This window comes from Pavona decussata, unplaced genomic scaffold (genome assembly GCF_977016875.1).
Source record: "Pavona decussata unplaced genomic scaffold, jaPavDecu1.1 SCAFFOLD_19, whole genome shotgun sequence".
Lineage (NCBI taxonomy): Eukaryota > Metazoa > Cnidaria > Anthozoa > Scleractinia > Agariciidae > Pavona > Pavona decussata.
In genome coordinates this window covers 2576636-2602500 of record NW_028145442.1, presented here as the reverse complement: position 1 = coordinate 2602500, position 25865 = coordinate 2576636, and the positions used below count along the sequence as shown (strand labels likewise).

The 25865-nt window shown below is 38.0% G+C and overlaps 3 protein-coding genes and 1 long non-coding RNA gene across 5 annotated transcripts; 2 read left to right on the top strand and 2 right to left on the bottom strand.

Moving 5' to 3' along the window:
- Positions 1 to 620: 620 nt before the first annotated feature.
- LOC146487050 (uncharacterized) lies at positions 621 to 14156 on the bottom strand. 2 transcript variants are annotated; one of them, XM_085091902.1, is made up of 10 exons: positions 13930 to 14156; positions 10146 to 10544; positions 8735 to 8810; positions 7601 to 7799; positions 7067 to 7141; positions 6348 to 6420; positions 5536 to 5612; positions 4326 to 4395; positions 2259 to 2348; positions 621 to 1349 (listed from the first exon to the last, which is right to left on the bottom strand). In XM_085091902.1, exons 2-10 carry the CDS (start codon positions 10455 to 10457, stop codon positions 1212 to 1214), a joined length of 1110 nt encoding a protein of 369 aa, XP_084948028.1. In that variant the 5' UTR covers positions 10458 to 10544; positions 13930 to 14156; the 3' UTR covers positions 621 to 1211. The 2 variants fall into 2 exon arrangements, with proteins under 2 accessions (XP_084948028.1, XP_084948036.1); XM_085091910.1 differs by lacking the exon at positions 13930 to 14156 and having other exon boundaries at positions 1122 to 1349; positions 10257 to 10504.
- Positions 11429 to 12101, top strand: LOC146487051 (uncharacterized). The gene is made up of 2 exons (XR_014858471.1): positions 11429 to 11509; positions 11846 to 12101. It is a non-coding gene; the product is annotated as an uncharacterized LOC146487051 (long non-coding RNA).
- Positions 14157 to 14307: 151 nt separating the features above from the next.
- LOC146487049 (uncharacterized) lies at positions 14308 to 21630 on the top strand. Its single transcript, XM_085091853.1, has 4 exons — positions 14308 to 15370; positions 17515 to 17727; positions 18620 to 18821; positions 19472 to 21630. The coding sequence occupies exons 1-4, from the start codon at positions 14723 to 14725 to the stop codon at positions 20083 to 20085; spliced, it is 1677 nt and encodes a 558-aa protein (XP_084947979.1). The 5' UTR covers positions 14308 to 14722; the 3' UTR covers positions 20086 to 21630.
- A 1120-nt stretch (positions 21631 to 22750) lies between these two features.
- Positions 22751 to 25806, bottom strand: LOC146487048 (uncharacterized). The gene is made up of 2 exons (XM_085090170.1): positions 24329 to 25806; positions 22751 to 23714 (listed from the first exon to the last, which is right to left on the bottom strand). Exons 1-2 carry the CDS (start codon positions 25797 to 25799, stop codon positions 23443 to 23445), a joined length of 1743 nt encoding a protein of 580 aa, XP_084946296.1. The 5' UTR covers positions 25800 to 25806; the 3' UTR covers positions 22751 to 23442.
- Positions 25807 to 25865: the final 59 nt, after the last annotated feature.

The following is a 25865-nucleotide window of genomic DNA, read 5'->3' as shown; positions in this document are numbered from 1 at the left end:
TTTTCCTGCTGGTTTGTGCTTCGTTTTTGAGAAATAACGCACGCAAAAAAAAAAAAAACAAGTTTCTGCTGTCGGCACCTTGTGCAAATAAGTGGGGTGATGCAAAGACAGTACCAACTGGAATAGACTTGACTGGATGTGCAATATTTCAGTGCAAATAGAAAACTTACAGCAAAATCATTGCATGTTTACTGTTGCCATAGACCTTGTGCCAAATTGGCTTTCATTTTAATATTCTTTTGTTTGTTTTCAAATTAGCCCTTCTTGCCTCATTCAAGGTAAAAATAATATTCTTTTGATTTTTAAGCTTAAGATTGAGGCAAGAAGGGCTAATTTGAATACTTAACAAAATAGTATTAAAGTCATAGCCATTTTGGAATAAGCTCTGTTGGCATCAAGATATTTCAGTAAAATGTGTGACATAAGTGATCTTAATTACAGTCGACTCCCGATAACTCGAACCCTCGCTAACTCGAACCTCCCGCTAACTCGTACCAATTTTACTTTCCTTTCAGGTCATTTTCTATATAAGTTTACCCTCGATAACTGGAACTCCTGATAACTTGAACCTTTTTCAATTTCCCTTGAAGGTTCGAGTTATCGGGAGTTGACTGTATCATAAAATTTGGTGAACTTTTGCTTTGAATTTCTCTGAGAATTATCAGTGGTTTTAGAAGCTAGATCAAACAATCAATAGAGTGTTTCAACCAAATTCCAATCACCTTGAAGTTGGTTAACAACCCACTTCTTGGTATTTGGAAATTGGATGAAACAGTCTTCCTCATGTTTGATACGTACATACTTGCTGTACAAGATGAACCTCTGATAGAAAAAATTGCAAAGAAAGTTTGTGATCAAGATAATGCCAAGAGATCTGATGCTTGAAAATAAATATTTTGTTTTTCAATAATCCTTGAATTCTCTTTGGCCAAATCTGTATGAAACATACTGTCTAGCATATACACAAACCTCCCTTGCAAGGCAATCCAAATAAAAATTATAACGCCAATTTAATGTTACCTGTAAATATTTACATAATGTACACTGTTGTAAAATATGTATATATATAGTAAAGAAAACAGTTTTATTTTAATATTAACTTAAATTAACACTATTTGTAAAGTCAGGTAAAAATGGAACAAATGTTGTGACATTGGTCAAAACAGCGGTTGCATTCATTAAATAGAAAAATATTCTGATGCCAGTGTTTGTTATGGGTTGAACAAGGGATTTGTTCTAGCAGATAGAGCTTCCAGCCAGTTGGTGAAGCCAACTTGTTCAGCTTGATCGTTTATCTTGGCTAGTGATTGTGCTAACTGTCTCCCATTGTCCTCTAATGAAGCAGGCATCTGCGTGTTTAAGAAAAACATATTCGTTACTTCAGGTGAATATTAATTCACCAGTAACTATGTAAAAAATAAATCACTAAATTGGTTGCATGGGAAAAATCCAGGGGAGGGGTACAATATTCGAAATTTGGGTGGGTGATGCGGCTAGAAGCATAGAACTCTACCTGATCGAGGGGGGTTGGTTCTCCAAACCCTCACCATGGTTCAGACCAAAATATGTACTAACTTTCTGGTACCCTTTTTCAGACCTGGCCTGTAAAATGCATACCCATTTACAGACCTGGGCACAGTTGTTCGAAAGCTGATAAACGTTAATCCACGATTAAAAGTTAACTGAGGTTTTCTGCTCTCTCGATAAAATTGTTTTCAAACTCTAATGTTAAGCTAGTGGTAAAGAAAAGTCAATGTCAAAACTGAGGGACAAAAATCTTTTTGAAAAATCTTTCTTGATGCGTTTTTATTAAACTCTAACCAAAGTTGTTTTTAATCCAGGATTAGCTTTATCAGGCTTTGAACAACTTGGCCCTAGTTTCTAGAATCAAAATATTCCTGTTTATGTAAAATCTGCAACCACTTTCAGACTTTTACACAAAAATGGTTAAATAAAATCTATACCCTATGACCAATGGACCTCAAAAACTATACCCTTTGGGGCCACACATACCTACATAGCTTATATGGAGGAGTACCCCCCCCCCCCCTGTCAGAAGAGGGTGGGGGGAGGGGGTGGAGGAGATGCTGGGCAACAAGAGTGAGAATTTGCCTGATTTTGTAAAATGTACCTGACCTGGTGAATGAACAAATTGGAGAGAAATTGTAGCAAATTGTAAATTGGCATATTTTGGGGGTTTTGGTCCTCCAAGTGAATCCCAAACAAGTGAAATGTTTGTATGCTTACATGACACCTACCTGACAGACAGCAGATATTTTATGTGTCTCGTCTGACAAACTGGGAAGATTCAAAGTGTTCACAGGTTCTGTCTGCAGCAAAGGATGAAGCTGTGCGATCAAAACAACAACAGATAAACTTTTAATTCTATAAGGATTTTGATGACTTGGACTCAAGACTGCAAGTGGTGCTTGGATAACTGAAATGGTTGCATTCTGGTGGTTTGTGAAACTAGGCCAAAACTGATCAAAGGCTCCTGTGAGCCAACTCGTGAATGCAAATGACAGATCAGTAATTGAAATTAAGACGGCTACGGACACTTCCTTGAAAGCTAAAAGAAATGATATCTTTGCCCGATAATGTAACGTTTTACATTATCGTTTTGGCCCTCGTGCCTGGCTTTGCGCTGAGCCCACCCATAAAAACCGCCAGCTACGCAGGCTACTTTGCTCGAGCTGATCTCACGAAGGGAAATCTGTTGAACAAAGTGTCGCACTACATTTCATGCCCGGCCTAAATGCGTGAAATTTTTCCTTTGGAGTTCAGTCCACGCAATCTTGAAGTAAAAATAATTTGAAATATGACTAACTTTTGCTAAATAAGAATTATTTCAATGAGAGCTAGTTGTCGTATGGATTTTGCTTTATTTATATTCAATGAACCGCACTGAAAAGGTTTTGATCCTGTACATATGCATTTCAATAAATTCTCCACGGTATGTTTTAAACAGTTGATCAAAATTCATGGACCACGTCCTTTTGCTTTCCCAACGGAAATTGCGAAAATGAAATATTTTTTCCCTTTCAAACCTCTATGAAAGCTGAAGAGATCAAAAATTGTTCATTTCACCAGAAATTTGCACAATTTTGTTTACGACGTCACTGATGCGTGACATGGCACGTTCCGCTTTCGCGTGAAAACTAACAGCAAAACTCGTTTTTTTAGCAAAGTAATCTACTTGATATAATACTTTTGTATGTGAAGCAAAAATATGATGAAAGATGTCGAGTTTTCATGTATGCAAAAAGTTATAATTAGCAGTGAACTTATCAGTTAAGAGTGCTTCTATCAGCCAGACTTTTCTGGCGGGAAATATTTTTTTGGCGGCAAACTTTCATGTCACGTAAATGCTCTGGTTTATTCAAAGAGCTTGCAGACAGTCCACTAATTGAATTTTTAAATTAAATTATTTTTAATTCAATTTTTGTTAAATTCAATTATTTTTACATTCTGAAAAGACACCGCAATTTGTGGCACAAAACGAAAAGACCTATAACTTTGCTCAGATTCAACGAAACATCTCCATTCTTTCACGAAAATGATTGTCAAATTATTCTCTACAGATTGAATGAGAATATCCTGACGCGCCGTGAACAGAAAATTTTCGCGTGTTTTTTCCACTTATTGAATTTTTCAGTTCAATTATTTTTAATTTCTCGAAAGGACACCGCAATTTTTGGAAAAAAACGAAAAGACCTATAACTTTGCTCAGATTCAACGAAAAATCTCCATTCTTACACTAAAATGATTGTCAAATTATTCTGTACAGATTGAATGAGGATATCCTGACGCGCCGTGAACAGAAAGTTTTCGCGTGTTTTCTTCCACTAATTGAATTTAAAACTCATTCACTGCGCATGCCCGAAAGTTAACGACAGAACCGAACGACCAAGCAAAAGCCCACTATCGCTATAACTCGTTCATTGCGCATGCGCGCATTCACGAGTTAAAAAGGACAAGACACGTTGTCTGCCACTTGTACAATAAATTTTAAAAAGATGTTTTAACATTTTCGTTATTAAAATAACCACAACTATGTACACTGCATGCCTGGTTTGAACACAATTTATTATAACTCAGCAGAAATACAGAAAATAATTAATTTGGGTGTTTATTTCAAAATTTAACAGAGTTATTTTGTGAAAGTTCACAAGAACTCAAAACAGCTTTCAAAGCATTGAATAATCAGTTTGTATGTGTTTCCAGGGTATTTATCTTTCTCCTAAACTTAATATGTTACCATCATTAATCTGGCAAAACGGAGAGTACATTATTTTGAATTCTAAAAAAGTAAAGTAATTAATTACCTGTTTTTGTTGTTGAGGCTTCTCTTGGTCATTGTAGCTATTTAGCATCTGTTCATCCTGCTCGAGAAGCCTGAATTCAGAAAAAATGACAATGTTGAGAAATTCAATAATGAAAAAGAAAATCTGGGAATTAGAGTGATGATGGTACATTGCACAGTCTGTAGTATGTAAACAAGCATGCCAACCCAAGAATTCATTAAACAAGTCATCACGTTTATTGTGGTTATACGCTCAGCTTTAGTGAGAGAGCTCACCAGCTAGTTTTCAGGTATTACACATGAAACACGAAGTTCTGTGATATTGTTCAGTTCCAGACAAAAAAAGTCCATACCCACCCTGTGGAAATTCCTAGGGGGAAGGGGGTCTTCGGAGTCAAAATTCTAGAAGCAAAGTATGAAGCTAAACTGGAATTTCCTGAGGGGGGGGGAAGGGGGGTGCTAACAAAAAACCTTCCATGGGGGGAGTAGGTTTTCTTCTCGAAAATATGCACATTTCCTTTGACACCTTTGTGGGCATGAAATGCAAATTAATTAAGATGCCGTTCAGTTGTGGCAAGTGGTTGACTCAAGAGTACTCTGAAAAAAATGCCTTAAAATATAATAATTATTTCATAATATCACCACAGCAATATAACAGATCGGTTTCTAATTCGGTTAAAAGGGTTTATTCTGAAAACAGAGCCAATTTTATCTGTAAGGGTCATGGAAAAAGACATAAGTAATGTTGTTTGTCAGTTGTTTACGCTCTGATCGTTGATTGACAACTGAAGGTGAGAATGGCCAGGCCAGGGCCCTTTTATACCCGAATTTCCCATTAAAGAAGCTTTTTTAACCCTTGACTGCAATCTCGTACCCAGGCTCATTGGCCAGCGGTTGGTTGCCAGGAGAGACTCTGGGGAACTGGAATTTTATTACCGCAGGATTTCTGCGGTAAAACAATGCAAACTGTTACGGAGCAGCCAATCAAAACATTTAAATTTTTTCGAATTCTCCAGAGTCTCTCCTGGCAGCCACCTACTGACCAAAAACCCTGAGGACCCTGGGTACGAGATTGCCCTTGGCTGCAGCTTTTCATATATTGGACCACAATTTTTTATCATTCTCATGTTCATCTATAAACTAAGAATTTTCTAAAAGTGACTTCTTCACTTTGGGGAATGTACACGAAAACAAAGCATGTGTTTAAAAATACAGGGTAGAACATTCCTTACCTTGTTTGCTCCTCCAATTCTTTTTCCAAAGCTTCAATTTGTCCATTACAAGAAAGAACAGCATTCATCAGTTCATGCTACAAATTAAAGAAGAATTTCTCAAACCTGCAGCATATTAAGTGTTTGTTAACCAACTTGAGCACAAATGGATAAGGGAGTTGGTAGTTAAGAAACTGTGGCGCTGCGTCGGTGGGGAGTAGATTGAAACAAATGTTTGGTTTATAAACAGAGTTGATAAACCAAACATTTGAACCTTCAGCACAATCCAGTTGAAATGGAAAAATAAGAAGAAGGCTAAAAATAGTATGCAGAGGAACTCAGCACTGGGACCATTAACATGACCACCTCGTTATCACGGACAATTTTATTAGTTTCAACACAAACATCATATTTGAATGTAGTCATTGTCTCATCTAAAAATGTCATTAATTCGACCACCCATCCTGTTAGTATAACCAAATTTTTATGGCCCAGCGGTGGTGTCCCATTGTATTTCTACGTAGGGTAGCACACCTTTAAATAGCTGCCAAAAAAAGCTGCAAAATGTTACAATCTCTTAATGGCATCTGAAGTTTCTAATACTCCCCATTCCCACACGAGCTGCACAAGCAAAAGGCATTTTATTCCCTGTTCCTGTTTCCGTCCTCTTAATCCCCTATGACCTCCACCCAGAGGAAAGGCTGCACATAGTTTTAGGAAAAGGGTTTCATTTGGAATGGAGGGGGGGGGGGGGGGGGGAGCAGGGCAGAGGGAGAGTTCAGGATCCCTAGAGCAGATTTTTTTTAAGTCTGTAATGCTATACAATAACATACTGATTCAGCTTCCATTTTAGTGTAGTCTCCTTTGTGTGTTGGTCCCTTGATGCTATCCAGTCTTTTGACAATTCTGTTGAAATAAAATCTGAATATAATTACGCTGTACATGAAATTAAGTTTAACTGACTTGGCAAAGAAAAACCCAGGAAAAAACAGACAACAGTTCCACACCTCATAAAGATGCCTTGTGAGAGGCGAAATGGTTGGGACACAAGTTTTCTGACCCAACTTTTGCTATATGTATTGTAAGTCAAAAATATCACTGACTACAGCCCTCTTTTGAGGCGAGTATACTATCTGAATTTAAGAACCTTGCATACTGACTGTCTCAGATTTTTTTTGTAAAGGTTTTTGTAAAGGTTTGGGAACCCAAAATTCCTTCTGTGTGTGTGGTGGTGGGGGAGGGGGGAGGGGGGCATGAAGGGGAGGTACTCCTTTGCATAAGCTATATATACTGATTAAGTATGTGCTGCACCAAAGGATATGGTCTTTGAGCTGAATTTAAGTCTGAAAATGGATACAGATTTCAACCATTCCAGTCTGAAGTCTAAAACAAGGGTATACAAATATTACATTTTTTGGTCTGAAATTGAATCAGGGTATGAAGGTCCATGTGGCAGACCTCCACCCAAACATTCTCAGGAGTATCCCCCTGCCTCCCTTAAAATCAAGCGTCCAGGTTTTAAAGGCTAACTATCAATGATAACATAAATTACCTTTCAGATAACTGCTTTAAGTGAACTTGTAAGTCATTCTTTTTGGATTCTTTACCAACACTATTTAGAACACCCCTACAAAGGACAAAAGTTGCCATCAAGTTGAGGTTTTCTACTAAAATACTAACTAAAGATCTCTAATGATATAACAGCAGAATGGCAGGTAAGAATGTTGCTTTAATTACAGAGGAGTAACAATATGTTAATAACTGAACATGCAGGACTTAAGGCGCTGTTACATTAGGCAATTTTTCATGCAAATTGCCTGGAAATTTTGTTGCGACAGAAGTTGCACAAGTCGTTACCAAGTGTAACATGCCCTGAAATGAGCATGTCTCGCAATTATTTTTTGTTGCCACAACAGTTGCAAAAAGTGGAGGTCAGTTCTACTTCGTGCAATGGTGATTGCAACAAAAATATTGTGAGACAAGTTGCAAGAGAAACTGCCTAGTGTACTAACAGTGCCATTTTCTTAAAAGAGATTTCAAAACTAATGTAGTGTACCAGTAACTCTATTTAAGTTCTATCACTTACAAAATTGTGCTTTCAAGAACTTGCTTGGTGTATTTCTTTGTTGAGGAACTGAGTGGCTTCCATTTGGTGTAAGTCTTTTTTGTGACAGTCATGTCTCTGATGCGCTCTGGTGCTTCATCAGCTCCCTTAGATTGTTTTCTTCTTTGATAAACTCTTTTCTTGGCAACAATCCTGAGTTGATCTGTGGCTTCAGACTCAGCTGTTAAAGAGAGGAGATGCAGAAGAAGATGGCAACTTATTTATTTTTAGGTAATTAGAAATGAACACAAATTTATGCTCTACGGTTGTGATTAAAACAGTCCCTGGTGCGCTCATGAAAAGTACTACGTCAAGGTGCAAAACAAGATTAAAAAGACTTTATCCTGAGGATTTTAATGACCACTGTTTTGTCAAAATTATTCTAAAAAATAGTGAATATGTATCTTAGTTCCTTCTGAGCAAAATGCACATTATAGTACAGGGAGGGCAATTTGTAGTGAATTCTTATAGGAAGAACAAGGCTTAAAAGAGTGGGGAACTTTTTATTGCACCTTTAGTCAACTTTTTATTGTTAGTGTTAATATTAATAGTAGTTGGTTCTTGCTGATCTTTTTGTAATTTTGGTTTTTAGCTAGTTTTATTGTCATTTATTGTCCCTACATTTTTAGGTTAGGTAAAATGTGATCTGTTTCAGTATGAGGTGTTTTTACCCTTTTTTAATTTTTTATTTATTCATTTATTTATTTTTTCGTTTTTACCCTTTTACAGATAATTTATCCTTATGGCTATTTAAGATATGTGTTACTTTTTATTTACCAATTTGTGCCATTAAATTGTGATAAATAAATGACTGAATAAAGAAATTAAAGTGTTGACGTTTCTAGCGTCAGCCCTTCAACGAAGGCCAAATTACCCTGTCAACTGTGTTGATAAAGTCAAACATTCATTTCCACTCCTCCACCGACATAGCAACACTGTTTCTTTAGAGACTAAACCCCCAACCTTGTTCCCAGGGTCTCTCCTCTTCCCTGGGACGGGAAGAGGAGAGACCCTGGGAATGAGGTTCCTCCCACCCCTCCCCTAACTAGTTACTTGACGACCATACCTCAACAGAATGCTAGAGAACCTAGTGTAAAATTATCAAGAGCTCTGTACCTTCAGTTTGTTCAGATGCTGAACCTCTGGGACTAGATGACTTTTCCTTGGTTGAAGAAACACTTCTCTTTTTCCTCTGCCAAACATTGTTAGTAGAGAACAGGGTGTCAGTATGACAAGAGTGATATTTTAAGGTGACAGTGTCATTGCATATTCTCTTTGTCTTCATCTTTTCAAGGGAGAGGGGTAGTGTGAGGGTCAGTTGACTAAACAAATGGGGTCAGTAAACCTGACCCCACCCCCCTCCCCTTCAGCATTAATAAGGAAATTAAGTCGTGACGACAGCAATACCAATGAAAATGTCACTTAAACATTGTTTAAGTGGGCCACTAGCTGGAGTTGTTTCTCAGCTGGTCTGCCTCCTGCCAGTTGGGTTAATATTTGGCCCCATTAGCAGTTGTGCTATAAACACTGCCAAGGGTAAATAAATGTTATTATTATTATGCGCAGTAAAACTATCTGTATGCACAGTATCAGAAAGCAACACAGGGTGCACGGCGTAACCTGTGAGCCAAGCAAAACTTAAAATAGCATGTGAATAAATCAATAAAATATATATACTTAGTATATACCACACAAGTGAATAGTGCTTTTCGCGCGCGCTGATTGGCTAGCTCGGAGGTGATTAGCCAAGTACTATTCACCTCCGAGCAACCGCAGAGAAACAAGATGGCTTCCCTTTTCGCCACGGTATTTCGATAAAAGAGACGGCTATTACAAAAAATATAAAAATGGCAACAAATTTTGATTTGACGGCATTACATGGTAAGTTTTTTAATCTTTCAACCTCATATTCTAGGGCGAAAAATAAAATACAATGCATTTTTTACGAAAACGGTCAAGCACTATAATTATAATGTAAACAATGAAACATCTAATATTATGCAGTACGGTTTCAACAACAGGACAAATTTCACACAACAATCAAAGAAAAGTCTACGTGAGCAACTAACTAAAGTGCCTCCAGAAGTTTTTTTTGTCTGCAAGAAAGCGAGACGGAACTTTCTACAGTAAGAAATTGCTTACCGCGCGGCGAGCGAGATTTTAAAGTTTCCCGCCATTTGTCGGTATATAGTCAAAAAGAAAGTAATTTTTGGTCCACTTCTTATTCAGCTTGTGTGGTATATACGAAAACAATTATTATCCATCACTATTCACCTCCACTTTGGTGAATAATTGTTAAATCTATAAAAGTCATAGTCGATTATTATTATTATTATTATTATTATTATTATTATTTTATTAACCAGGGATTCGTTCTCCTCAAACAAATTTGCGCCGTGAGAACTCAAAATTGAACGAAACTTTGGGGAAGCAAGAAGGAAGAAAGAAAACACAAGGTCAAATGAATGAGACCTGTAGGATCAAGATAGCGCATAGCAACAAGGTTGATAAACCTAAAATTTCATACCTTTGGTTGCTGTTGATGACTGGAATTGAGACTAAACGAAGCAGAATCATCTACATGTCGCTTATTTCTTTCGGACTTTTCATTGATCTCTTGCACATTGGATGAAGTTACCTCAGCGTTATCAGAGGAAGAGCTACTTCTGCGTGGTGACTTTGGATCATAAACGATTCTGCTGGTTCGCTTCGGCTTTTTTGTCTCCAACTTTTCTTCAGTTCCCTGTGCACTGGAAGAAGCTGACTGATTCCTATCAGATACGCTACTTTTGCGGCGGGACTTTGGAGCGTAAGCGATTCTGTTCCTTCTCTTTCCCATTGCTTCCAAATCAAAAGACCGCCATCTTTCAAATCCGCCAAAACTGGGTTGTCAACTACGAAGGCGGGTGGGGTGGTGGAATTGAAACTGTCATGATTTAAGGAAAAAATATATTTTCTTTAGGTTATTTTGGCAGTAAATAAGGAGTATATTTAATATCTTCGTTTAGCTACTGATGAAACTAAATTTGCCGATTTTTAAACTTTTGAGGACGACATCACCAAAGTTATAGCTGGCCCCTCTCTCCCGTCCCTAAAGTCTTCTGTGTAAGGCAACCACAATGCACTTCGTCATGTCGAGAAGTCTCACAAGTTGTGGTCACGTTTAGCAAAGATGAGTTGGTTTTCGTCGTTAATTTCCCGAGCTTTTACTCAGCCAGTGTCCCAACTTCCAGGCATATCGTATATTTTGGGAAAAGCGTTCCCTGTTTTCCAGCAGCCGTGTCGTTATGTGAGGTATGGAATGGAATATCAGCCAAATAACCTACAGAGAAAGCGAAAGCATGGGTTCTTGGCAAGAATAAGGACTCGAGCAGGGAGAAAGATCCTGGCAAGACGGAGAAATAAAGGAAGGAAATTCCTATCCCATTGAAAATATAAGTGTTACGGGCTAAAAGGATGATTCTTTGATGCAAAAGTAATGGAGCAAGCGAAAGGACCAACTGTACGAAGGAGTTGTGTCATGAAGGAAAAGAATTCGAGAATTAAGCTGAAAGAACTTTCAAGGCGATCTATTGGGACTGAAGAACGTATCACAGATATCAGGAAACTCATTAACCATGACTATAGTTTTTTTTTTTTTACTTTTGTGAGAAGGTATCGACATCATCATCGTCATCTCCCAAAATGTTCTGATTGGTTAAAATAGAGACCATGTTACTGATTGGTTGGAGGCTATGTAAGTTGTCAATCAGACATTAAACAGTGCAAGTTTGCAATAGGCTCACTGAAAGAACAAGGATTGATAAAAGCTAAAGAATGCCAGGCTACATTTTATGTAGGCTATACCAAAGATCTTTGGCATGAGTTTCCAAATTGCTTTTTACAATAACTGTCCAAATTCCTGTGCACTAATTGGCCCATAGCTATTGTCTATAAGAGTACAGACAATAAAAATGACGTCAGATGTAATGAGCGCGCTTTCTCAACGAAAAAAAAAAGCCAATTCCGCTCGTACTTTTTCCATGTTATTGTACAAAAAAAATTGACGGCACTTTTCTATGGTCTATACTCTTATGGACCATGAAATGACGCCATAAAATGTTCAAAACTTGGCAGTGAAACCACTTGCCTCCACTTGAGTTTTGAACATTTTTTGACGTCATTCTAAAGTCTATAAGAGAATAGACCATAGAAAAGTGCCGTCGATTTGTTAACTGCATACTGGAGTACGATCATGGACTTTGGCATAAAGCGACGTAAGATGGAGGTAGTGCATGGTGTAAGATTACCTAATAGGCGTTGGGGTGAAGAAAAATTACCTAGGCTTTCCAAAATTTCTCTGTTCAATTAAACTGTTGTTATCCAAAAACATCCAGGATTTCTCTCCCAGTGTATGATTTATGTGTAGAGTCTACAGGCAGTCGATGTAGCTTGACATAAAACTTTAAAACTCATAAAGGGCCTAATAAAGTTTTAAAGGTGATTTTTCAGTTTTATAAATATGGCTGACTTCTGGTGGGGTGGGGGGGGGGGGAGATTGGCTTAACTGAGGGCAATCTAAAGAAAACGGGGAAAAAAGACTAAAAATCAACATTTAGGGTTTTTAGAAATTTTCCCATAATTTGGCTGTATTTTAAATAAAACAACAAAAAAGTCAGCTTTACCCTTTATGCCTCCCAACCACTAAGTTGAGGTTTGTCGTATCAACTGTTGATGCCTTTATTTCAGTTGTTGGTGGAATAGACTGGTTAACAACAAGGGCAAATTTATCTTAAATAATTTTGTACCCTAATCAAATTTGTACCGTCATTAATGTCTTCTCCAGCCATTTTCTGTAGTATTTTTTTGGGGAAAAACATAAAATGAGGGTCTGTTTAGGTGAATTTGCATCACTTTTAATACATCGGGTTCTGCAAATTTGCATGCCGTTATAATTAACATAACTATCACCTGCAACTTGATAAATTGTAGGCAGGTGATGCGCTAAAATAAACAGGGATTATGAAACATGGCTTCTGACACTCAACAAGGGTATATTTACTATAATTCAACCCAATAATATTGCAGTGTCACTTGAAAACAAGGCTTCCAGCTGTGCTAGCGAGCTCCTTCGAAGGAGGCATAATAAAATAATGAGGTAGTGGTGAAAAACAACCAGGGGAAGGTGTTGTGTTATATCTGACAAAGCAACAGATTAGATACAGGGGTTGCATTAAGAGCCGGGCACCAGACAAATTGACCGGCTGTAAGCACGACTTAACCCCAGCTGTTTTTAACATCCCAACCAACAGAAACTTTTTTAAATAGAAGACCACAGCCAAGTTAACTATCCTTCTCAGGTGCAATAACCTCTAATCCCTGCAGATATTGTTGTGCTGGAAAAGAAAGAAAGAGTGTGCACAATTATCACTGTGGAATGCATTGATGTGCAAGGGTTGGAAAAGGAAGAGAAATTCAAACATCAGGACCAAACATTGGATGTTCAAAACTAGATCTGGAACTGCAGAGGCGTATCTGTAATCACAGAGGCACTTTTGGTTATATAAATTTTATTGCTGATTTGTTCCATGATATTGATTGATTTCACAAACCTGTGACACAAGATCAAAAGGTCGGCATTTAGAGATGCTTCTTGAAATAACAATGAAAGTAATACAATGCCCTCGAAATCTGTAATTATCTTTTTTAAATTATATAATTTTTTTATTTTTAATTTGAGCAATATTTAAGAAATACTTTTGTAATCTATAATAATAATAATAATAATAATAATAATAATAATAATAATAATAATAATAATAATAATAATAATAATAATAATAATACTCAGGCAGCTGGTTGTTTGGCAGCCTAGTATTGAATACCACAAAGAGAGAGCCTGGGAATGAGGCTGACTGAATACCAGCTTTAACATCATTAGCTATCTTTAAATTTTGTTGTTAATATTTTGAATATCGGTAATAACCATAATAAAAATAGTTTTTCTTTGGCTTAAAAATCGTACCATAAAATTTTGTTTGAATATTTATATTAGAAAAAGGCTTTTTTGTTCATTGTTCAATAGCACAGCAGGAGTCCAAAAGGATGTTTTCCTTCATATGTTTCAGTTCACAACAGGATAAATTTTTGTCTGTAGCACAACTCTGACTGTTTTGGTCTGGGAGAATTAATCATTTTCATCATGTTTCAGCTAATTGGGTAGCAGTTACCCATTTAATTTGTTACCCTGGCTCAATACAGAAATAGAAATGCCTAAAATTAGAATAAGAACATTAATTTTATAAGTAATATCACTGACTCAATGATCCCACCAATGTTTGATTTTGAGCAAGAATCTGTTAGAGCCAGAGTTGAGCCTTCAAATCAGCTGTCACTGCCCGCCTTGTCTAACTCCTTCCATATTTTTATATCAACTGTACCATTCACCTGCACCCCTCCTTCGGTTCCTACAACTTCTACTCGGCAAGCAAAACTCGACAAACTGAAAATCATTCAGTCGATTTTGTATTGTTCGTTAATTAAACACAGATGCTTGTGTTCTTTCTGATATGATAGTACTTCAATGGTTTCTTACGAAGTGGTTTTCTTTTTTTTCTTTTTTTTTTTTTTTTTTTTATACATATTCTTGTCACGTGACTAACCCTTATAATAACACGCGAAAAGTCATGTCACTTCTAAGTAGTCGCCTCAGGGGAAATATTTAAATATTCAAACTTGCTAATCCGGCCGTGAGAAAATTAATCGTCCGTTTACATTTTCACAATTCGTAAAAAGTTTAAAGATACCAATAATTTTTTAAAACTTCGAGAAGAATCGATTGTTCTCTCCTACGCGTTATTTACGACGATGATCTATGGACTGGATTATTCGAGGTCCCTTGCAACGCTTTGCCGTGGATGTCAAAACTCCAAGTAAACAGTGAAAAGAAATATTGACTAACAACGGACTTAAAGATTCGTCAGAGACAATGCAAGTTGGTTAACAAGTTACGAGAGGGATAAGTCGGAATTATCTATAGCATATCAGTTGCGTCTGGTCAATTTTAACGCAAAATCTTGAGTTGAAATCTTTCGACAGCCAGTGTGCTGTAATTTGAGTCTCTGGATGAGCGTTTCGGCGGAAAAACAGACTCATCTTAGCGGCCATAAGTGGCATATCTCTCGGCTTGAATTTAGCCCTGGTGGCCTGCATCTCGCATCTGCAAGTTGGGATAAAACAGTACGGATATGGGATCTCAGTACACTCGAGTCAATGTTTGTTCTGCGACACCACCGAAACCCTGTAACATGCCTCTCTTGGCAGCCGGGAAAGGTGGCCTCGGGTTGCCTTGGTATGCTTGCCTCCGGTTCGGCTGATAGCACTGTCGCTCTGTGGAACGGAGAGACGGGAAAACTGCTTAAGTCTTTCTCGCAGCATAAAGGATGGGTTCTGGGGGCTTCGTTTTCAGGCGATGGGAGTCTGCTAGCCTCTGCAGGCTGGGACAAATCTGTTTGCCTTTCGGACGCACGAACCGGGCAGTTAGTTCACAGGCTGTTAGGCCATACGACAGGAGTATGGACTTGTGCGTTTCAAACTGGTGGCATTTCAACCAATTTGCTTTGTTCTGGTGCAGACGATGGATCTTTGAAGATCTGGGACACGAGGAGTGTAAATGCGGTGATGACTCTGGTCGGAGCTCATGATGATAGCGTAAAATCTTGTGCGTGGTCCCCTGATGGTGGGTACATTGCATCTGGAGCAGCGGATAACAAGGTGAGAAAATCCCGAAAATTGTACCAAAAAAAAAATTAATTTGAAATACCACCACAGGCAAGTATAAACTCTCAGTGGCTTTCATCTAAATGGTTGAAACTTAGGAATAAAAGAGTTAGATTACTCAAAGTAGATTACTTTATTATGGATTAGGGTGTAATCTTTAATGACGAACACGTTATCGGATGAATTACTTTTAATTTATTTGTGGTCACCTCTATGGAAGCGACGAAATGAATTCCCGACGGAATCATACTGTCTCAATTCTTGGCGGTGAATATCTGCCTGTGTGTTTGCGAACGACATTATTCACGAGATCATGTATACGACTTCTCGAAAAAACAAACAGTGGTGGAACGCTTCCTTGCACTTGAAATTTGTTACATCATTCAATTTTATGCTTTTTTGTTGTTGTTATAACGCTTCATTAGGTATTTTTTAGCGATAAAGCAAAGTTGCAAGAACTTAAAGACAACTTGGTGGCAACATTTCCTGCGGATATCAACAATTTGTCTTTATTTCTCCGGATTTGGCGTTTAATATTGAAAGCTTCTTTTTAGTTTATCTACCCTTTCATACACTTCCTTTACGCAAGCTGTCAATTACGCTTATCTGTTTCATGAAGTGAATTTAAGGATGGGGGATTAATTGTTTTTGTTTCTTTTAAAAGCATGCAGTACATGTTCTAGCCCGCTTAATATTTTGTCGGTAGTTTCAATTCTCAAAAGTGAAACTAAGGACGTCATATTGTCTTGACTTCAAAGGGAACGCTTAAGTCTTTTGTCTTCCGAAACAAAAAAAGAACTTCTTGCTAATGGAAGGTTAAATTACAAGAACAAATAATTGCGTGGTCGCAAATTAAAAATAGCATAACGTGTTTTTGCCTCAAGGAGCTACAAATTTACTTTTTTTTGCCATTAAATTCCAATATCCTGTACCCGTTGCACCCACATATTGCAGTAACAGCCACGAAATTTAAAGTCACTATTTTGTCAAAAGTTATTCATTTGTAAATTATTGATGACTGGAAAACGAAACCAAGTTTACATATTGTCTTGGGGGTGTACAAGTATTTTGTTACCTTCACGATGCATTTATGTATGGCGTTTATAATTTTCTTTTCTTTCAAAAATCTAGGGCAAGTTCTATCTTCAGTGATGAAAAAAAGTTCTTTGGGGCAAAGCTTAACACATGAACATTTTTTCCCTCCTAAAATGAAAATGACACCTATTCTGTTTAGTGCTCAATATTGTAGGTGAGAAAACAACGATTCAGACTTTAGGAAAATCAATTTTGTCCGAAGACTTTTCTCTGTGACTGTAGATATCTTCATAAATAGCAGCAATGAATTTAAGGTTATGAAGAAGCATATTAAAGCCGCCATTACACGTTGAAACTTTTTGTGTGCAACGGCACTGCAAAACAAGTTTCACCAGGCATTGCACCATGTAACATAAAATGTTGAAACTTGTTCGGGAACATTGAAACAAAGGAAGTTGATACCATTTCCATGCCCTTGGCTGTGACTGTGCAGTATCTGATTGGCTTACGCAGCGTAGCGTGACAAGACCGAACAAGACCAGTTTCACCAGGTGGTCTAACACAGTGAAACTCTTGTTTTTTCACCACTGCGACCGTTGCGAGCCGTTGCAGAAGTAGAAAGTGGTTCTACTGTTTGTGTAACTTGTCCCACAACAGAAGTTCGAAAAAGTTTCACAAACTGACCATATCACATGGTGCAACGCCTGCTGAAAGTTGTTTTCGCAGTGCCGTTGCACACAAGTTTCAGCTAAAAGTTTCAACATGTAATGGCGGCTTAAGCCTCGGGCAGTTAGGTGGGAGGCTTCCCCAGGAGTAGGAACATGAGTTAAAAGTACACTCCCTCATAACTCTTGGTCACTTTTTCCTTTGAGTAGTCTTAACAGCAATATCTCAGATGTCACAAGTCATGCTTACTTGGGTGGAAAGAATGCAGATAGAAACTGATCCACCATTCAATCCCCTAACAATCGCCTGAGAAAAAAGACATCTTGTAGCCCTACCACTGTAGTGGTCCCCCAAGATGGAAACCAGTGGTGGCACTGCAAAACATTGCCTGCTTTCTAAGGCTAATCTAACAATGAAAAACCATTTTGACCTGTTAGATTGCTTTGTGGGAACCAAGAAGTGGAACACTGCTCATCAAAATCCGTGGACATGAGGATGCTGTCAACGAGGTGCAGTTTTTTCCGTTGGTCAGCAACAAGTCGGTTCCCATCATCTTCTCTGTTGGTGATAACACCTGCCGGGTGTGGCATCCTTTGAGAAAGCGCAGCAAACAGCTTCAGATAATCAAGCAACACAGGCTTGGCTTAGAGGTAAGGCTGGGAAAATAACATCAGTGCTGTTTATGAAATGTGAAATAAGAGTGATAGACTGTGACTACAACTCTGAATAAGAGTGACAGACTGTGACTACAACTCTGCATAAATTGAAGAGGTGTGAGATGGTGGCAAGTGTAGGAACATACACTGTATGGCAAAATATTAACTGAAGGGCAGTGTGCAATTGATTGTCTTATATTGGATTTTGTAAACTCCATATTTTGGCCTCACTTTTCTCGAAAATGAAGCATAAAATAGCAAAAAAAAAAAAAAAAAATACACAAACACTCAGAGAGCGATATTCTCTGTCTGAGTGAAACAAAAAAAATGGCCTAAAATTATGCTAGACATTATGCTCTCAGCCCTTCATGTGGACAGTTATGAGGTAAGGAGTGAGGATCAGAAGAGAAAAGTGCAGTAATTACAGGCTCCCCTATTCCCAGGGGCAGATTCGGGATCTTTTGACAAGGGATTGGTATTCGGTGTCAGGTTTTGTGGGGGTCAGAAGACCAGCTACAATGTACACCAGAAATTATCATTCAGTTTGAGAAAGTAGGTATGTTTTAAAAGAAGGCAAATATGGTAATTTTAACTCATTATAGTGCAAAACCAAACCCCTCCCCTCCCCTCCCCTGGCATCTGCCCCTGGTAGGTACCTGTATGTTAAATGGTACTGGCATGTTGTTGGTAACCTGTTAACTGGCTAAGCAGCTTTGTGGGTGTCCTGTGGTGCAACATGTTTCAACAGAAGCAAAAAGTTATATAATTGTTCTAAAATGAGATAACTTTTGATGATTATTTTGAGAAAGACAGTTGGATTATACAGTCAATTTCAGATAAGGCTCTGCAGAGAAACCCTGATGAAATTTTGCTGCTGTTTTGCTAGGTGGAAGCTCTTGCTCTATCTCCAGATGGGACACTTTTAGCCACAGGGGCGCGTGACAAGGACATAATTTTGTCTTCGCTGGATGTGTCTCTCACGGAAGTTGATGCCCTTCCTATTGAAGATCAAAATGAAGCTGCTATTAATTATGGTGCTACACTGTGGAAGAAATATACCAAGAGAGTGATGCAGAAGATTCTTACTAGTAAGTAGATCTTACTACAATATTCAAATCAGCAGGCTATATGAGCTAAAAGGGCAAACATTTGACTTCTGGCCAGTTGCCATGTGGTATGTGATTCTACACTCTTTCTGCCTGGCAGCCATTATCTCATCCTGGTTTCCGCAGCTAGTAGTTTCTCTACTTCCACTTGATGGACTACAAACTAGTCCATCGCTGGCTTAATCCCACCATTTGGTTACTACAGGCTTCTCCAGTGGTTTCCAGGAATGTTTTTGTACACCTGGCTCGATTTGTTCAAGAATGGATACTAATATTGAAGTAGATAGATTTACTTCAAGTGATGGCAGAAACATCAAATGCTGTGCAGAAGTGTTTAGTAATCGACATCCCAACTGGGAAACGAGGACTATCTCTATAAGTCATCTTGAATTTCTAAAATTGTTTTTGTGGAAATTGTGTGATCCATTTTATTTCCAACCAAAAGAATTTGTGAATTGCCTTTTTTTCCCAACTGGTTAATAAGCACAATATTACTATGTTAGGCAAACTTCTAGTCAAAGGTATGAACAATTCTTAAACCAACCACTGACCTTCACAACAAGGTCCGCCAAAGTAGCCTTTTATACCACTTTCTTTCTTTTTTACAAGAAATGTTCCCTTTGTTGCCATAGGAACATCATCTGGTTTGGAAGATGATAGTGACTCCGCCCAGATGGTAAGCAACCCCCAAAACACAGCATCTTTGGTTGGTCTAGCTGTGCACAAAACAGAAAACCTGGCAAAAGAAAGTGGCATACTAAAATCAACTCCAGTAACCTTTGCTGAAGATGCTGGAGAAGCTCAGTCAGATGGGATTCTCAAAGAGCAGAGGGCACGACTGCGTAAAAGTTCACGGCCTGACGGTGGCACCCCAAATGGGTTAGATCATGAAACCCAATCAGAGGGTATTCTGAAAGATCAGAGGGCAAAGTTGCGCAAAAGTTTTCAACCTGAGGGTAACGGTCCTGTTGATAATCAAGCAAACGAGTTTGATGAAGTTCGGCAGCACTTACGACCTGTTGACAATCCCCTTCCTAATGGCCATGTTAATGGGCATGATACAGACATCAATGGTAACAATTACCCAATGTTTGTCGAGAATGGAGAAATATCTCCTAAGAGAAATGGATATCAAAGCCACGGCGACAGTTCAAGTGTCAGCAGCAGCAGTTACTATGGTGACATAGAAGACGTTGCTAAGGAAATGTATGATCTTGCAAATGGTGTGGAAGATGCCAGACTTTAGATACTGAAGCCTTGGTTGAAATAGAATTTTATTATTCTACATGTAAATGGCTTTGTTTTTAGACTGTTTTTTAAAAACAGTGCTCTAGCTGTTAGAGTCACCAGTGATGCGTTATTTGCCAGTGATGCATTATTTGCCTCAGCAAAGAGATTTTAACTTAATGCAAGTGGCTTTGCTATGATACTCAACTTGCATGTGACAAGTACATAGTTATTTTAAAGGTTAATAGTTTGGTGCAATGTATCTTAAATTTTGTTAGCTTGTTATTTACATATGGCATGGTCATTCAAAACTGTTTATAAATCCTAAACCACGAGTGATTTAAGCCATTACTCTGCCAAACATAATTTATGGTAAGTGCTTTTTAAGAGTCAAGTGCAGTGTTAATCATAAATCAGTTCCTTCAAAATGAACTCTTCCTAAGCAAAAAATGTAGCATACAAGAATCGCACATTGTGTTATTTATGTTATTTAATGACAAACAGAAGGATAGGATCACACATTGAACACTTGAATATTTAAAAATACTATTATAATTAAATAATGACGATTATTATCCAATGGTTATTAAATAAATGGGATGTTATTTATGTTAATCATTTAAATTATTAGGATAATATTACTGACATGGTTTGCTATGGAGTATAATCATTCAGGCATAACAAGATTATTGGAATAATCTTCACTGCACTAGTCATATTCAAACACACTGTATGTAATAGCAGACAATATTTTGAAAGAAAAATTTAAGCTATAAAATTAATGGTTGTAGCTATTGTATCAGGATGCAGCCATTTAAATTCTTGTGCTGTTCAGTGTTGGCACATGTCAATTATCCATTTTTCCTGAGTGGAAATGATTTAGACAGTGTACCATATTTTATACTTTGGTGCTCAGACAGGCAAACAAGCATTTGCGTGAAATTGTACAAAAGTGTTTGTATTGATCAGAAATAGTTTCTTCTTTATAGTGTTAAAGCAGGTAAACAGAGCTCTCGATTGGAATAAATGGAAAGCTTGAAAAAGTTCTGTTGACAGAATAACAAGCCCACAGGGCTATTTTAAATTTTATCTATTTGTACATCTAGTGTTTACCTTGCAGCAAGGCAAAAGTCAAGTTTTATAACCAACAACAAAAAGATTTGTAGCTTAAATAAAAACCATTAACTATAGAATTAAAGAATATATAACTAGGAAATGATGCAAAAAGGCAAAAGAAAGATACTGGACTTCCAAGGTAAACTGAGATTTCACACCATTGAATGACACAGCATGTATGTCACTTGTTTTATACTACTCTTACTAATTGCTGTAAATATTGAAATTCAGTTTATAGAATAGAATACAATGACAAAACCTACATCCACTTAGAGTTATGAGGATTACAACCACTTTATATGTGAATACTGCTGGCAGACATGATGCACTGTATTTTAATCAGGATTTCTCTAAGCCTTTAGTTCAAAGGCATTTTAAATTTACTTAGCATGTCATTCAGCAGTAACTTTCACCTGGCATAAGTTCTAATAAACTATTTGAAAACAATTATTTTTGTCATATGCTCTTGTGACATGTATTACTTAACAGCAATGACTAGCGTGACATGAGCCCAATGATTAAAGAAAGCAGTTGTATAACTTGTGGGCTTTGGGCTCACATAAAACACTAATGCAAAACACAAACAAGGGAGCCTTCTAGCAGACTACACATGTTGATATTTAAAATGAACTCAATGATACAGATTTTAACCGGACTTGTTGGGATTACAAAATAGCCTGACAGCACCCTTGTTCCCAGGCCTTTGCATAAAGCAAGTTTATTTATTTTTTATTTATTTATTTATAAACTTTGCCAGAGGAGAAAAAACAAAGAGACGTGGACTCGCTCCAATGAATCGTACAGAGCGGACAAAGCAGTCGATGTTGCAAACTTTTTTAGCAGCTATTTCTACTCAGTTTTCATTCCACCCTGCTCAACCAGCGAGTATGAGGACTTTCAAGCATCCAACTTACTCAAACCACATAGTTAGCTGCAAATTTCTCAGCTCTCTTTGTCTCCTGCTGAGGTTTTCAATGCCCTTAGGGTTTTAGATGTGAACAAAGTAACTGGTCCCGATAAGATCCCGGCAAACTTTTTGAAAAACTGTGCACTGTGCATTTCTAATTCATTGTGTACAATCTTCAACAAATGCTTATAGCTTGGTAAACTTCCAGCTGCATGGAAAGTGGCAAATATTATTGCGATCCACAAAATGGCTCTCCTGGTGAAGTATCCAACTAAAGACCCATCTCTTGTTTCAAAGGTCCTGGAACGTTGTGCATACAATCATCTTATTGAGCACATTTCTAGCCAGCTTCACAATCTACAGTATGGTTTCCTTAAGGGAAAATCAACCACATGGCAGCTTCTTCAAGTGAATGAAATTGATATAGAGTGATATGAGCCCAATCAAGTTCAGTGGGAGGTTTACGGCTGAGCCAGCCACCTTGATAAGTGATGTCACATTTGATTTTGCATATAACAAGCCTCATTTCTTGGTCATCTTAGCAATGTAATGGCCACTTGATGAAATGTTTCTCAAGTAGAATTCCTTTTATGCAAATAAATATCCCATTGTGAAAACACCTCCACCCCCCCCCAAAAAAAAAAAACAAAACAAAAACAGGCGTAATAGGGTTCAGTATCTACACATAGATTAATTTTAGGAATTGCTACCATAATTTTTATGTTCTGTACTGGCTTGGACTGTTCACAGTCCGCAAATTTTCTGTGGGATTTTCAAGACTTGTATGCTTTGATTAAACTGCCGCCATCTGGGGAGAGTGTCCAAACTACCAAGGGGGGCCCTAGTTAGGGTACACTCCTGCCCCCACCCCCTCAGTACTTTAGACACTCTCCCCAGGTTGCGTTCATTGTTACAAACCAAGATGGCTTCAGTTCAATGGAAGCATACAAGTCTCGAAAAATAGTGGACTGTGAACAGTCTAAGTCTTACTCTAGCTTTACCTGAATTCGAAAACTGACCTAAAAAGAAATGTTCCACCATGATTAAGCACCCTTGATTAAACACAACCTCTTAGTTACTGAATTTTTAATTTAATTTATAAACAGCAGGTGTTTATCTGGGTAAATTGTGTAAGCTCAGGTTTTGGTACAATAATTTAAATATCACTAATCAGTGATTAATAATTTGGACAATTTGTTTCAACTCTGGGATAAAATGACAGGCCAAGTAGAATTTCTCTCTTTTAGTTAAAACTTTAAAACTCTTTTGTACAGACTTCTGGCCTTGAGACTCTGTCGCTCAGCACCAAAAGTCAAGTCTAGAAATTTTAAAAGGAAGTTGTCTTTTACTAGTCTACCAACAGTGAGGAACTGGTAAGGCCAAACATGTTAAATCATGCCTGTTAACAACAGTTCCTTCCAGCACCTTCCATTTGTCGTTTTCCTTGTCAAACCACTCCACGCTATCTTCATCATACCCACCGGCCACATAAAGAACATCATTGACAACAGCAATGCCAAACCGCCGACGCGGATGAACAAGAGACGCAGCAGAAGTCCATGTGTCTCTTTCAGGGTTGTAAACTTCTACTGTACTCAAAGGGCAGTTGGTGTCTGTGGCATAACCTGTTCAAAAAAAATGATCATAACAGAGCTGTTGAAGTTTAAAAACCATATAAAATACACTTGAAATCTGGAGACTGTGATACTATTTATAGCACTAGCTAATAAGCAGTATTCTAACATTTAGCAAATTTTTGTCTGTGTGCCATCATTTGAATCTCTTCCAAAGGGAGTAGTAACATTTCCAGAAACTGGAGGCCAGCATTTACCTTGCAAGTAAGTCTTAATGATTTCGGTTTTGTATGTGGCCTTGAATTCCTTCAGGAAATGTTACACCAATGTTTTGTCTGCTGCTTTGCACTTTGCTTCGAAATATCTTGCCCTTAATCACAGGTTTTTATTGCAAGCAAAGCGAAAAGCAGTGAATTAAACATCACATGCAGAAACTCCGGTGAATTTGAGCTACAGTGTAAAACTACAAAAAACAATCTGAAAAGTCATTTAGGTCAGAAAATCAACATGGGTAGGCTAGCTGGGCCCCTCCCCTAAATTCAGGCTAAAATAATCAAAATCTATATCTATTTCTGACAAAATTGGCTCAAAACCATATATATCATTTGGGGCAGACAAACCTAGCATATACTTTAACATGAAGGGAATATGCATGAGTGACTAACCTCCAACAACATAGATCATGTTATTCTTTACAGCAGCACCAGCACCCCACCTGGCTGTCGGCAACGGTGACAACATTTCCCAAGCTTTGTTAATTGTGTCAAATCTTTCAACATGATTGCCAGCTTCTTGATAGAACTTGTCACAGCCACTTATTACATAGATCTTGTCATTAAAACAGCATACACCAGGCCGATAATGCTCGCACGCTGGAAGTGGCAACTCCTGCCACAGATTTGTAGCAGTGTTAAGTCTCCTATAACAACTGCCTCCAACTATGTACATGAATTGCTGACAAGCACATCCTACACTGTTCGTGGTATCACTGGCACTAGCACTGTATGAAGAAACTTTATGTGAGCCCAGATTACGAACCCGAGTGGTAGAAGGAAGACCAGCCCCGCTCATTTCCAGCGACAACATGTTAAATCTCATTACTATATTTTCATTCATCATGCTGTTGAAGTAAATAAAGTGACCTAATGACGCAACATGGCAGGCACTTATATGGATCGGAGAAAATTCTTCCAAGTGAGACATACCCATTGCGCAGTCTAAATATTGCACCGAAAACATCTTGGTTCTTTTGCGTCCTGCGTGATTCATGTGACCACCAAAGATGTACAGGGCATCAATCTTTCTTTTCTTAGAGGACAGATCCAGTTCTGAATTTTCCTGTTGCAAAACATGTAAAACGAAAGCTTTGCATTCGGAATCTTGTTGGACAAGATCTGCACTAAGAACTCTGCCAGTAAGGTAAGGACGAGGAAGCAATCCAAATCTCACTTCTTTGAAAAGTTCTACCATGAACTGTTTCCTGGAGCAACAGTCATGTTGTATCCATTTACAAACAGCTTCAAACACCGTCTCCTCTGATTTCACGCGCAACAGATCGTTTTCGAGTATATCACAAAGACGGTCAACAGAGAGTGAAAGAAACTCCTGTTGATTGCAAATAGCCATAAAGTTGTCGAGGATAAAATTATCCAAATGAGCTTGAAACGAAGGCGAAAATATTTGAAGTTTTTTAACCAGTAATTGCATTCCTAAGCAGTTTGAGACATGAAGCTCTTGTCGTATGAAATCTTCACTCGAAGACAATAAAAACTGCACGTCCCACAAATTTGCCAAGACAAGAACATTCTCAAAGTTTAAGCGGTTAAATTCTAGTCGTCCCGTGTAAAAGTAATCCAAAACTTCACGAACGGCCCTCTTATCCACACTTTTCAAGCAAATTTCTGAATTGTCAGCTTTGGCTTCAGTGAAAGATGACGAAGGTGAAAACATAGCTCGAAAATACGAAGAACTGGAAGCTAAAACTACGCGATGAGCAGGAAAAATCTCCTCTTCTACTCGCAAAAACACATCGCAATGCTCTCTTGTACTCCTCATTTCGTTTAGTGAATCCAGTAGCGTTCGAGGAAGGTTTGAATTTTCATATTTTCTGCCCTTCAAATCCGACAAATTCGCCATGTTTAGAATTTCGCGCGGGAACGAGAGGCCTGGGTAGGTACCTCATGTAACTGAAAGTTTATGTCC

Bases quoted from the DNA above. Each gene is read 5' to 3' on its own strand.
- LOC146487050 (XM_085091902.1), bottom strand. From the start codon at position 10,457: ATGGGAAAGAGAAGGAACAGAATCGCTTACGCTCCAAAGTCCCGCCGC. The intron at 6,421-7,066 runs GTAATTTATGTT...TTATTTCAACAG, and splicing joins TTAAAGCAGTTATCTGAAAG to AATTGTCAAAAGACTGGATA. The intron at 4,396-5,535 runs GTAAGGAATGTT...TTCTGAATTCAG, and splicing joins GAATTGGAGGAGCAAACAAG to GCTTCTCGAGCAGGATGAAC.
- LOC146487049 (XM_085091853.1), top strand. From the start codon at position 14,723: ATGAGCGTTTCGGCGGAAAAACAGACTCATCTTAGCGGCCATAAGTGG. The intron at 15,371-17,514 runs GTGAGAAAATCC...TTGACCTGTTAG, and splicing joins CTGGAGCAGCGGATAACAAG to ATTGCTTTGTGGGAACCAAG. The intron at 18,822-19,471 runs GTAAGTAGATCT...TTGTTGCCATAG, and splicing joins GATGCAGAAGATTCTTACTA to GAACATCATCTGGTTTGGAA.
- LOC146487048 (XM_085090170.1), bottom strand. From the start codon at position 25,799: ATGGCGAATTTGTCGGATTTGAAGGGCAGAAAATATGAAAATTCAAAC. The intron at 23,715-24,328 runs GTTAGTCACTCA...TTTTTTGAACAG, and splicing joins CATGATCTATGTTGTTGGAG to GTTATGCCACAGACACCAAC.